The 13743-nt window shown below is 36.3% G+C and overlaps 1 protein-coding gene across 1 annotated transcript; it reads left to right on the top strand.

The window, feature by feature from the left end:
• The first annotated feature begins 3679 nt into the window (after window positions 1-3679).
• On the top strand, window positions 3680-8241 carry LOC142848811 (prolactin-3B1-like). The gene is made up of 5 exons (XM_075970985.1): window positions 3680-3710; window positions 4744-4901; window positions 6740-6847; window positions 7699-7878; window positions 8056-8241. The coding sequence occupies exons 1-5, from the start codon at window positions 3680-3682 to the stop codon at window positions 8239-8241; spliced, it is 663 nt and encodes a 220-aa protein (XP_075827100.1).
• The last annotated feature ends 5502 nt before the right edge of the window (window positions 8242-13743 follow it).

The raw sequence follows: 13743 nt of genomic DNA, 5'->3' as shown, positions 1-13743 counted from the left end.
TGGCTCAGTGGTTAAGAGCATTGTCTGCTCTTCCAAAGGTTCTAAGTTCAATTCCCAGCAACCACATGGTGGCTCACAGCCATCTGTAATGAGGTCTGGTGCCCTCTTCTAGCCTGCAGACATACACAAGGACAAAATATTGTATACATAATAAATAAATAAATAAATAAATAAATATTTTAAAAAAATAGAAAGTAGTCACTAGAAGAACTTTCATAAGGTTGACCTTTGATCCCTAAATGCTCGGGCAGGCTATCCCTTGCAAGTCACATTCATTCATGTATAAACAAATGTATACCAAGACACACACAGAAACACACAAGAAAATAATAACTAATAGGGATTAATAATATAAATAATAACTGTATTTTTGATGTTTATGTTCAACATGAAACTGAAGAAGATTATTGTTCTGCTTGGTTGGGACAGGCCAATTTGAAATCGCCCGAGGAAGACATTCACCCTATATCTCTTTATAACCTCCTCCAGTGTCTGCTCAGGTGTACACAGAAGGTTTCTACCTGTATTTTTGTACTAAAGTGCCAAACTGTCCATGACAGCAACAGGTAATTTCATATCCATTGCATTTGCCACTGAGATGATCCTGGATCAAACAGATTTCAAGACTTCTAACATTTACCTTTCATGTACATGCATGGCTATAATGTCTGTCTTCTTATAAAAATGACTCTTTATAAATGTCAAATTCAAACTGACAATTTGTCAAAATTTCTTTTGCTGTTTTATAAAAATTAAGCATTGTTGTGACATGCCTATAAATGCTAATAGAGGTGTAAGGATCTGACTCTCTTGAGGTAGAGTTCTAGGGGCTGGACAGAAAGCCCATAGCAAACTTGGAAAACAACATATCTAACAATTTATCTATATTAGTTTGTGATATACTCCAGTTTAAATCTTGAACAGAAACTCGGAAATATCCACACATCATTCAAACCCCATCCATCCATCGCTCACAGTTCAAGAAACCTGGTAATCTGCTGGAGCACACTTTGCAGTTTGCAGGGGATGAACTGGTTGGAGAGTCACCTTTCTAGGCAGCCTCTTTGGCCTCCAATTCTTCCAGGGACCTCAACTAACTTCTGTTATTCTTTCCCAAGCAATTCAGCTCATGTGAGCCTCTTCCTAGTAAACAACATTGATTCTTCCAGGCATTGCAGGGGTTCTGACAGCCATTTAGGAAGTTCATTGTGTCAGAGAGTGTTCCTCAGCATTTCTCATATTGTATGAAAGTTTGGAAAGAGGTTCCTAATTAATTTGGCCAGGTTCAAGTTTGGAAGAACTTGAATATTTATTTCCTGAACATAACGAGTTCTCCTGCAGAATGGGGAGATGTTTTCTTTCCCATTAAAACCCATCTTGTTTCACCTGCTTCCATTTTAACATCTGACATCATAAGAAGCTTCCCTCCAAGGTGGGAGGTTTAATCTCAGAGGAAACTATTACAACAAAGGGTTAGCTTTCTAACTTCCCTAACAGACAACCGAATTCAGATGAGCCCACGTGGTTTTGACATCATAAATGAGAAGGTAAAGATAAAACACATGCATATCAAAAGATATTAAAATAATAGAAACTGTATCAAAAAAAGGAGATCTCTACTTCTTTTGACCTCTTCATCCAGTCTCTGCCTTTATCATAGCACCCGGAAAAGCTTACCAGCACCAAACACTCTCTGACACAATGAGGTGCCTAAATGTCCTATAATTCCACCACAGAGGCTAGTTGACTTAATTTATAGAAGAGTTTATGATTTTCTACTTCCACCCTTATCTCCAGACATCCAACATATTATAAAATGTACAGTGCACATTATAGGTCATACCAAAATGAAACTCTGAATAAGATTAACTGACATTTTCTGGGGACAAATGCTGTGAGATTAAGGTTGTTCCTGTTTGCTATTGTAGGAAAAAATAAATGTGGGATGTGGAAAATTGACCCATCCTGGATTTGTAGAGTTCAATCCTTAATAGGGAGATAATAAAAATTTCTTATCTCTTCTTGAATGTCGGTTATCCAACCTCACTGCTGCATTGCTGATAGATACATTAAAATATGTCAGTGAAAAAATCAGCCGATGATCAGTTAGACAACAGGTGGGGCACAGGATCTGTGCTCAGAAAATATTCACCCACACTGGAACACAGGAAAGATGATGGGGAATGTAGGAGGAGTTTTGGGATTTGTTAAGTATAAAAGCAAAGAAGATGACAAGAAAAAAGGAAAAGGTTCATAAAAGGAGTCACTGGAAGGCAAATCATAAGGGATTTGTGTGGAGACTAAAAAGGCTATTCCAGGTTAGTTCTGCATCTCTGTGCTCTTTCCCCTTTGACGTCAGTACACTAAAGGTGAATGAGATACACTGACATCATCTGGTGAGAGATAACCTTGAATTTGAACTGTACGTGGGACTTGTCTTACTGGGAGAAATGGGAACATGGTAAGTTGAAATTGCTGATTCATCCTTGGTCAATTTGAGCTGAAATCTTGGACAATAAAGAGCCTGTTCCTACCAAAACCAGCTAGTACCTATCAGAATCCATAAGGTAGTTATTGGGGCACTAAGTATAGCAGAACAGAAATGGCTGGGTTTTACTAACTACCTTAATGATCTGCATGTGACAGTTCAACTGACTCTATTTTATCAGCGCTGTACCAGATGGCAGAACAACATAGAGGTCTCGAGCAACTGAGTATGGATAGCAAAACCTAGTACAGTTTCTCACCCCGGCTAAGTTGATCTGCTCCAATTCTCCATTCTTGTTAAGACATGAGATTTCTTCTTCCTCTATTGTACCTTGATACAACCCTTCTGGGTACTTATAATTCTCAACATCAAGAGCATTATACATTGTCCTGAAGCTGGTCACTCACTGTATGCAAACTTTTCATGATATAATGATATCCTCTTCATGGCTTGTTATTTTAAAACCACGAGAAAAGGAAGCAAAATAAAATTAAAGATTGAGGAGAAAGTACCAATCATATTAGCTAAGCATCCCACCAAGACTTTCAAGTTAACTGAAAGAATTAAAAGTGCCCTTTGAACATTTGTGTTTCTGCTTGCTTAATACTGAGGAAGTATCTACTCTGTGAGAAGAAAGTCGTTTGAGTTTGGAGGATACATCAATAAATTCATGTTTTAATAAAATGGTGGGAATAATTAACTGTTTCTAGGGCATGCTGGCCCAAAACTTCAAAGATAACTGAGGGAGGGCATTTGTCACCACCTGCAAATTTTGTGGAACTTAATAGATGACATGACAGAAAGAATATATAACTCTGATCTAGAGAAAAATAAGAGGAAATAAGTATATTTTCCTCCATGACATGACTCTGCGTCATTAATGAACTGAGATGACATTTGTGATTTCCAAAAAATTTGAACCCTGAACATTTTGGCCAAAAGCAAAAACAATACATACAGAGACAGAACTGTGGCAAGAGTAAAGATTATTTCAATACTTCTTACGTGGATAGAATCTTGAAACTTTTACCTAGTCAAAAGACACTGCTTCCTTCTGCACTTAGACTTAAATGGTCATAAGTAGGGAGTTTCTGTTAGTATATATAAGAGGAGGTGAATTGCGAGAAGACAGCATTCGGGGGCAGAAGCTTTCTTGTGCTGTAGTCTACATTGCAGCAGATCTTCTCAGAGATGCAGCTGTCACTGGCTCAACTGTCCTTCTGTAAGTAGTAATTCTTTAATGTTTCTCTACTGTATTAGCGTAGTATTTTGTGAAAATGGGTTCTGGTAGAATACATTCTTTGGAGTTATTGGTGTTGTAATAATTGGGTAACTGATGCATTTTATTACTCACCTGGCATCAGGTCAACAATGGGCTGAAAATTAATTTGTAAAACCAGTTGCTGAATTAACCTGGAGATCAATGGTTTTCTTAGGGAATTCTTCTGTAAAAGCGTATGCCAAGCTTTATTCTTATATATCACTTTAACTTAGTTTATTCTTATTTTCCTGACATAGCAATAACAGCAAAGAGCGTTACTGGCTTCTGATGGGCACTTTTACCAATCATCCACTACACAGCACACTTTCTAAAACAAAAAAAAATAGTACAAAAATGACAAAATAGCTGAAATTGAGAAGTTGGACTTTTTTTGAAAACACAAGCTCAATGGCATACTTGGGTCAGTCACAGAAGGAGAAAGTAAATTATGGGTTGTCAAGGTTTGGATGTTTTTCTCCTCAAAAAAGTCCACCTGAGGAACAGTCAGATTTTGGCACATCATTTAAACAAAGAGAGTAGGTTTGTGACTTTATCAATTTGTTACATGCAAATAAATGGTGAAGAGAAAAGCACATTTGTTTTAAAAAGTCATCTTAATATTCAAGAGATATTTGCATGAAAATTAACTTTAATGAGATGGAAAATTAACACAAATTACCAAACCTTAAAAATATTAGAAAAAATGGCTTAAAATCTCTGTCTCAAAACTAATTTTATCTCAAAATGTTTGCAAATTTTAGAAATTCTATGGGGGCAAGCAAAAGCCAAGGTGATTCTCCTACCTCACAATCTGTGGTTTTGGGAAGCATTACTGTTCACCTGTGTTTCCACGTTGGACTACTTATCCCAGATTTCATGGATATAAACCCAAGTATTGTAGCACAGAGACCTCAGAACAGACTGTGCAGTCTCTAGAGTGTCACTAATATGTTCTCCAGTGAGTGGATCAGCTCATTTTCATTTCTTTTTCTAGCTGGGACACTCCTTCTGCTGACAACGTCAAATTTGCTTCTTTGGGAGCATGTGTCCTCCTCATCAACTTCCCGATTGTCCACTGGAAGCCTATACCAACGTGTGGTAGAACTATCTCACTACACCCACGATCTAGCCTCAAAAGTCTTCACTGACTTTGTAAGTACTGGATCTTCTCTGAAGGGACAATCAGAACACTCAACTAATGAAAGAGTAACCTATTATGAATCATGTTTCAAACACTATATATGTAATGGTGAAATAGTAAATATTTCATTAAAAATTTTAATATTAAAAGATTAAAAATTCAGTTGACATAAAACATGAACAAGAGACCATTGGAGCATGAAAACTTAAATTTGTAAAAGATGTAGTACTGTGCAATTTTTAACAATTTTTTTCAAGAAACTTCATTAGATATAAAGTACAAAATACATGGATCCCTTTGAACTCCTGTCTTTTGTGAAGGGGTCCTACCTTCACGGGTACTTTCACTTTGCACTCTTAAGATATCTGGCATAGAAGAATTGTTTTGTAATTAATTGCGTGAGTAGATTTGAACTAAACTACAGGAAACCATGTTAAACAGAAAGAAATAGCTAGTGAGAACACCCCACATGCTTAGACTTGTTGTTTTTCTAAATACCCCTTGACCAAAGAATCGATAAGGAAAATCTGGTACATTTACACAATGGAGTACTACACAGCAGAGAAAAATAACAACATCTTGAATTTTGCAAGAAAATGGGTGGAGCTAGAAAACATCATTTTGAGTGAGGTAACCCAGACCCAGAAAGACAGTTATCACATGTACTCACTCATATGCTGTTTTTAAACATGAAGCAAAGAAAAACAGCCCACAAATCACAATCCCAGAGAGTTTAGACAACAATGAGGACACTAAGAGAGACTTACATATCTAATCTACATGGGAAGTAGAAAAAGACAAGATCTCCTGAGTAAATTGGAAGCATGGGGACTTTGGGGGAGGGTTGAAGGGGAGGGGAGAGGCAGGTAGGGGAACCAGAAAAAGGTAGAGCTCAATAAAAATAATAGTTGTCTTCCAACTTCCAGGGATGAGAGTCTCAGGGCAAAGTACGGGCTGGTGTTCAAAAAATGAATATGTTAGATTTGACTAGGGCAAGTCAATAGTAGAAAACAATGAATTCAGTGCTAGACTGGAATACGGAGCATATATTTTCAGAATTATGATGAATATACCTCACCCTTGTGATTTTCACTCACGAGCATTTCTTTCATTCTAAAATCCATATCCATAGTTTCTTAAATGTACAATATTCCTAGACATTAATTAAACTTTTACAAATTTAATGATTACTAGTATTAAAAATACACTATAGATAATAAATTCCTTAAGTAAATAAAATCTTCAATTGACTAATATATATATATATATATATATATATGTAGATAGATGTATTTTAATTCTTCATTCACTCACTGATAAATATTTCTTTAGAATATGTCTAGATTTTATGATTCTTGTTGGCACCATCAATATAATTGCATACTACCTTTATAACTTAAATGGATACTTAAAGTAAATACTTATATTACAATATTTGTTTAAAGGAAATGGACTACTGGGTGTCAATTGTAACATAATTATGAACACACATGTGCTATTGTATGACATTCTTCTCCATAAATAGAAAAAGTGATGCTTAAACGTTTGGTGTTTTACAGTATGTGTGTTACTCAGTGCTCTTTTTAAACAATACCATTTAGGAAGGGCAAAATGACAATAGAATAACAAAGACAGGAAGAATATTGGTGGGTAAAATATTAGATTGATTCTCCCCCATGGGCAGAAAATGTAGGCACTCTTCTTTGAATTCCTGTTTCAATTTCTATATATTTATTATTTGCTAAGACATTTACAGCTATAAAATCTATAAAATCTGTTACTGATGTGGTTATAAATGGATTTGTTCAATGTTTAACGCTAAGAAATAAGACCTTTCAATTTCTTCCAGAATATGAAGTTTGGTAGGAGTGTTTGGAAACAGAGCCGGATGATAAGCACATGCCACACTGCTGCTATCCCTACGCCAGAAAACAGAGAACAAGTCCACCAAACAAAAGTAGGTTTCCTCCCTGATTGTGACCCAAACAAGTGATGTAATATACAAGGTAGGTCTGCTGTGTGTGATTACTGAGGCCATAGCACACGTGACAGTCTCGGAGTCTAGAGAAGGGAAGCAGAAGCAACAAACAGACAATGACATCATATAGTTGATAATTTCTCTCTAGCAGCTTAACAAATTGATCACCTGGAGCACCATTTTTAAAAAACATATTGTCTGTGGAGTTATCCTTAATATTATCTAGTAAGATTTAATATGAGTTTGAAATTCACAGTTGATTCTAATCTTTGTCTTAAAACTTCTGAATATGATTTACACAAAATTTATTGTGTGTACGCCTCTTACACATGTAGTGTATTTCTTCTTCATATTCCTTACCAGAACTAGTAACATACACAAACTTCTCTCATAAACAAAATGTGGGTATAATATTGGCAATTGAAGGATGAAAAAGTACAGGAAGTGATCAACATTTCCTCAGATCTTCTTATAGTGAAGCCCCCAAAAGCAGTCCGTTGTCATGGATTCATTTAATCCCTCGAAAAGTTCTCTATTATGTGGTATTAATAAGACCATAAAGAATTGAGGCTCACCTGGACTTCAGTTGGTAGAACTCACAGTGAAAACAAAACACGATCAGTTTCACATTTCTCAGAAATCATTGTTAAGGAAAATCAATTCCATTTGAAAAAACTGTAATTCTCTGATAGAATGTTATTTCTAGAATACACATCACATGCTAAGAAGGGTTTCTATACTCCTATAAATAATAATTCAATACTCAAGCTCATGACCTTCAGTCAGTCACCACATGTGTTAACCCTGAAATCCTCTTCATGATCATTTAGTCGGAAGACCTTCTGAAAGTGACCATCAGTATTCTACAAGCCTGGGAAGATCCCGTGAAGCACATGGCAATTGTAGTGGCTGGGCTTCCGGGTGCATCTGATGTGATGATCTCAAGAACCAAGGAGTTGGAGGAACGAATTCTAGGCCTTCTGGAGGGATTAAAGATCATACTCAGCAGGGTAAGCCCACTTACCCTTCACATTCCTTTGTTTATCTCCTATGTGAAAGAATTGATTTGTTTAATAAAAAGTGAATTTTTCAATACGTCATTTCTGGGAGATATATATTCATGTACAAGAAAGTATTACTACCAATTAATGATATTTATAAATATTCCCTCTCATTTCTATGTTTAGATTCAGCCCGGAGCTGTTGAAATTGAAAAGAGTTTCTGGTACGGATGGTCAGATTTGCAGTCTGATGAAGACACTCGTAACATCGCTTTGTACACTCTGGGCCGCTGCGTGCGCAGGGATACACATAAAGTTGACAACTTTCTTAAGGTCTTGAAGTGCCGAGATGTTCATAACAACAACTGCTGAGCTTATAGCCTTATCTTCTGTCATGGAGAAGGCCTTTAATAATCCAGGCTTTCAAAGCTCCATTGAATCTTTACCTTTTGGTGCATTCCTAGGCTTAATGCGTATGTTATTCAAAAATAAACATTGACTATTTGAAAATGTAAAATTCAAAAAGAGGATTTGTTAATGTTCCTTGTGAATTTAATGTAGAATTTAGTAATTGTATTATGATATCAATATCAAATATTTTTCACAAGAAAATTTAGTTTGCAAAAGTCAAGAGAGTACTTGTGTTAGAATAAGTGACGATGACTTAACATATTAGAACCAGAGCAAGAGTTTCCCAGTAATCAATGGATCCATTCTGCCAAGAAGATGGACATTTATGAAAGCAAATGATAGGCAATGAGCCCTTTCTCAAAGTCTTATCACAGACAATACAATTTATAGTACCATTAAACACATTACACATACATATACACAAATACATAACATATATGCAAACACAATGAAATTACAGCATTTATTCCTTTTTCCCTTCCTCTAAGGCCTGTGTATTTCCTTATTGTTTTTTTTTTTCAAATTCATGGTACAGCACGAATGTTCTTCATTGAGCTGCACACTCACTTGCATGCAGAGCTAACCTTAGTCAGAACCACACAGTCACAGTTCCCCAAGTCATTTTTTGCTTGGAGAAGTCCTATTTAGGTGGCAATATATTATGAGACTGAGGAGTCCTGGGGAGACACTACACTACACACACACACACACACACACACACACACACACACACACGTGCATTCTTCCCAGAGAGAGATTCCATGAGAGACCAAATTATAGAAATTTCCTAAGCTCACTGTGCTGAGCCAGTGAAGTTTATTGTGGTTTAATAATAATATGGGGGAGAAGCACAAGAGTAGAAATGGCCCAAAGAATGATTCATCACCAAGTTGCACCCTGACATGTGTGACACCTAAGGAAGCTGCAAACCAGGGGCACAATACACAGCCAGAACACAACTCTACAGGAGATAGGTTGTCCTATCCCAATGGCTCAGCTGGTCTGATCCTTTTCTGAAAAGCTCAGTTGGTCTTTACGTCTTCTATGCTGTTTAATGGTCACTGTTAGTACTAGGCTTTTTGACTCTGTCTTGGTTCTCCCAGGCTGCTCCCCAAGGTCTCTATCCTATCTGAGTAGCTCGACTCCCCTTAGAATGATATTAGCCATCATTACTGCATATATGCTTTTGAGAATGGAGAGGCCTAATGAATCTCTCCAGTTTCAAGGATTTCGGAAGAATTTTGAGGAGTTTGCTTCCAGTGCTAAGAGAACTTTCTTGCAAACATTCAAGATGAGCACGTAAGGGGTTGGGTAGAGCAAAGATTTATTTGTATACCCAGATAACATGGAAACAAGGGGCACACTATAAAACTTGGACAAAGCCCAACTTCTTAGAACCCTCCTTGATCTCAAATAGGCAGTAATTGATCTCTGAGGCTTCCATGAAGCACAAGTGATCTCTCTTTTTCTTTTTTCAAGCAAATAAGTTCATGTCTGCCTCTTCTAGGATCAAATGATCTCTACTTTCTCCTTGCAGTATAGCATATCAGAGAGCATATCTCATCATTATTACAGTTTATACGTGTGTGGGATTAAATAGACCTAGTTAATTTAGTCAAGTGAAGGTACTTTCTGAATATATCCAGGTTTTCCCCCGGTGCATAATGAACTTTTCTTCAGGATGGAATGTTTCTGTTTGTTAGAACACCTATTCTTTCACAACCTCTGCTTTTAACAGCTGACATTAATAATAAAAAAAAACTGCCTCCTAAAATGGGAGGCTTAATCTCAGAGAAAACTGTTGTAACAGTGGGCTCACTTCCTTATTTCCATAACAGAAAACCTGTCTCAGATGAGGCCACAAGGTTTGGGCACCACAAATGAGGAGACAAAGACAAAACCCAATCACAGTAAGGTCAGAGAGAATATTTAGAATCCAAAAAGCAAGTGCTCCATCACAAACCTGAGCTTTCCTGCCTCCTGGCCAACCTCTCCTTACGCAGATGGCTCAATAGACCGTGGAATGTACATATTCTACAAATTGTCACAAAGAGAATAAAATAAATTAACAACAAACTTAAAGCATTTCCTACAATTGTGAGAATCATGAAATTCAACAGTCTGAGCAATCTTTATATGACCACCATCAGGCTGAGAGGATAGATCTTTGGATAAACTGCTTCCCTGTCATCTTGAAGACAAGTTTGATATCTAAAATCAAAGTATAGACAGATACCTGTCATGCTGGCATGTGCCAGTCCTGATGTGATAGACACAATAAGGTCCTGACTCACACTCCAGCTATGCTACCCTAATTTATGAGATTCAAGCAAATACAATAACCTTTTAAAAAGCAAGTAAAAAATTCCTAAAAATGACAAGAGGGTTGTATCCTGAACTCTGTCTTTATGTATACACGGTATTTTAAAAAACCACGCAAAAAGACCTAGAAACACTGGGATAATACCAAAATCAAAAGGTTCCCAATTCTTTTTAATCTGTCCATCCAATGTGAATTTATATAAAAGTTAAAGCCTCAGACTCAAATTATAGCATCAAAGAATTTATCAACAATAACAACTTCCTGGATTCCAACCCCAGGGGCCAGTTCACCATGAGATTTCTTGATGGATGCTTTTGGACAAAAAGATTCGTGGGCAGACAGGTGGATCTGTAAGCCCATAAAATGAGCTTCTATGGTATCTATAAAGCAAGAAACAAGACAACAAAGATGACCTAGTTGTTGAAATTGAGAAGTTGAACTTAATTGAAAACATAGGATTCAATAGTCTAATTGTTTTAGTCACAGGAGGAAGTAAATTATGATGTTTGAGAGTTTGGATATTTCTTTTATTCCATAATCCACCTAAGGAGGAGCTAGGTTCTGCAACCTTAATTAGACAATGACAGTAGATTTGGAACTTTACCAATTAATTATGTGAGATAAATGGCAAATGGAAAAGAAGGCCAGTTTTAACAAGTCACCTTAAGTTTCAGTGATATTTGCAAGAAAAATTAATTAATAAACTAATTAAAATCTGTTTAATGAAGTTAAAAATGAATTCAAATTCCCAATCCTTTAAAATACACACAGAATGGCTTGAAGACTCTGGCTCAGAATTAATCTCAATTAAAATTTTATTGAGTTGTGAAACTCTGATAAGGCAAGTCTAAGCTGAGAGAATTCTCCTACTTCTCAACCTGTGGATGGGAGAAACACAAATATTTACTTGTTTTCTCATTGGACTGTTATTCCAAACTCTATATGTACAAATCAAATATTGTAGCATAGGAAACTCTGAACAGACAGTGTATCTTACACAATGTCACTGACGCAACTTCATTTGACTAGGTGACCTCAGTATCATATCTCCTTATAGCCAGGACACTCCTTTTGCTGGCCGTGTCAAACCTGCTCCTTTGGGAGCATGTGACCACCTCACCAAATTCTCTGGTGTCTGCTGGAAGCCTAAACTGATGTGTGGTTGTTTGAACTATCTCACTATACCCACGATCTTGCCTCAAAGGTGTTCATAGATTTTGTAGGTAGTATACTCCCTTTAGGTTTCTATTATGAAGGAGCAATCAAAAAATTCTACTTTTTTTTTTTTTGGATTTTTTGAGACAGGGTTTCTTTGTAGCTTTTGGTTCCTGTCCTGGAACTAGCTCTTTTAGACCAGGCTGGCCTCGAACTCACAGAGATCCGCCTGACTCTACCTCCCGAGTGCTGGGATTAAAGGTGTGCGCCACCACCGCCTGGCAAAAAAAAAAATTCTACTTTTAAAACATAATCCATTATGAATCAAATTGCAAATGAAGTATTTAATAAGTAAAAAACAGACCTGATTACATGAGCAAGGAGATTGGTAAATTTCATGAAAATTTAGGCTTGTAAATAAAAAAAGTAAATGTTCAATTTTTATCAACTAACTAAAAAAAAAATAACAACAACATGTAGGCTAACCAGACCTAAAATAAGCACACAGAAATTATATTAATTGCAATACTTTTTGTTAGTGCTTTAATTTCCAAATAACAGGAGAATACTAAAGAAAGAGCATTGTAAGGTAGAAAACTATATTACTTACGCAAAGGAAAGAAAATGCAGACAGTGTTTGCTTCGTTCCTTTGTTTTTACTTATCATTTGTTAAAATAATTTTTATAAAATTTATTACTGATGTGATCATAACTGTATTTATTCAGTATTTATCCCAAATAAAGAAACCTTTGCATTTCTTGCAGAGTATGAAGTTTGGTGGGGAAACCTGGACACAGAACCTGATGTTAAGCACCTGCCACACTGCCTCTCTCTCTGCTCCAAAGAACCATGAGCAGGTTCACCAAATAAAATCAGGTTTCCTCCTGGTTTTCCCAAAATCAGCTGAAGTAATGTACAGCATATTTGTGTTGTGTGGCTTCTAGGGCCACAGCAGGTGTGATAATCTCAGAGACAAGAGAAGGGAAGAAGAGTCAACAATCATAATATGGTTGATAATTTCACTCTAAGACAAAGGCTTGTTCCTATGATGGCATGGCAATAAACTGAACATGCAGAGCACCGTGTTTCAGCTGCACATTTCCTGTGGGGTTATTTTTATTATGTCCTGGGAAGCATTAATATGATATGGAATTTCCTGGTTGACTATACATTTATATGTGTGTGGAAAAGCTGCAGATACAGCAGTCTTTATGGAATTATAGTAATACCTCTTCTGGAAGCATATTACTTGATGACAATGATTCATTTCTTTTTCATTTGAAAGACTCTCTTGATTGTACTTCTGTTTCTTCATTATTTGTGAAGACCTCCACAACTGCTCAGTTTCATCTTGCATTTCAAGTGAATGTGAGCTGAAATGGGGGTTTCTTTGCATAATTTACATTACTCTTGATGATAACCTTTGCTATGACGAGGACTACATATCTTAGCACTTATAACATTTTTACTCCAAGTTTCTGTAATAAACAACATGAAAATGATTTACACAAAACTCTGAAGGTGAGCTTGTCTCACACATATAGTCTGTTTCTCCTTCATGTTCGCTATTAGTACCAGACACCTAAACACAAACTCTTCTTAGGAATAAGTGTGAGTACAATAATGGTAATTGAAGGAACAAGAGGTATAGGAAAAGGTGAACATTTGCTCAGATCTACTTATCTAGAATCTTCAAAAGGCAGTTTATTAACACTGATTTATTTAAGCCTCACAAAAGTTCTCTTTTATAGAATATTATTAGGACCATAAAAATCTGAGGATCTAAAAGCTTATATAGAGATTATATCACCTGAATCCTAAAAAAGAATATTAATCTGAAATTCATTCATTTCAGACATTTAATTCTAACCCCTAGGCGACAAAGATCAAAGGAAAGAATTTTACTATCAACATTTGGACTGTGCCTTTCCTTCACATGCCTTCCATGTCTCTTGTCAAGTGTTTATGAGATTCCCTCACCATT

Source organism: Microtus pennsylvanicus, chromosome 4, assembly GCF_037038515.1.
Source record: "Microtus pennsylvanicus isolate mMicPen1 chromosome 4, mMicPen1.hap1, whole genome shotgun sequence".
In the NCBI taxonomy this organism is placed as follows: Eukaryota; Metazoa; Chordata; class Mammalia; order Rodentia; family Cricetidae; genus Microtus; species Microtus pennsylvanicus.
Note: the sequence above shows the minus strand (reverse complement) of the source record. Positions and strands in the feature narration are given on the sequence as shown.

Excerpts from the sequence above, each read along its gene's own strand:
- LOC142848811 (XM_075970985.1), top strand. The coding sequence starts at position 3,680 with ATGCAGCTGTCACTGGCTCAACTGTCCTTCT. Across the intron at positions 3,711-4,743 it reads ACTGGCTCAACTGTCCTTCT|CTGGGACACTCCTTCTGCTG; the intron begins GTAAGTAGTAAT and ends TTCTTTTTCTAG. Across the intron at positions 7,879-8,055 it reads TAAAGATCATACTCAGCAGG|ATTCAGCCCGGAGCTGTTGA; the intron begins GTAAGCCCACTT and ends TTCTATGTTTAG.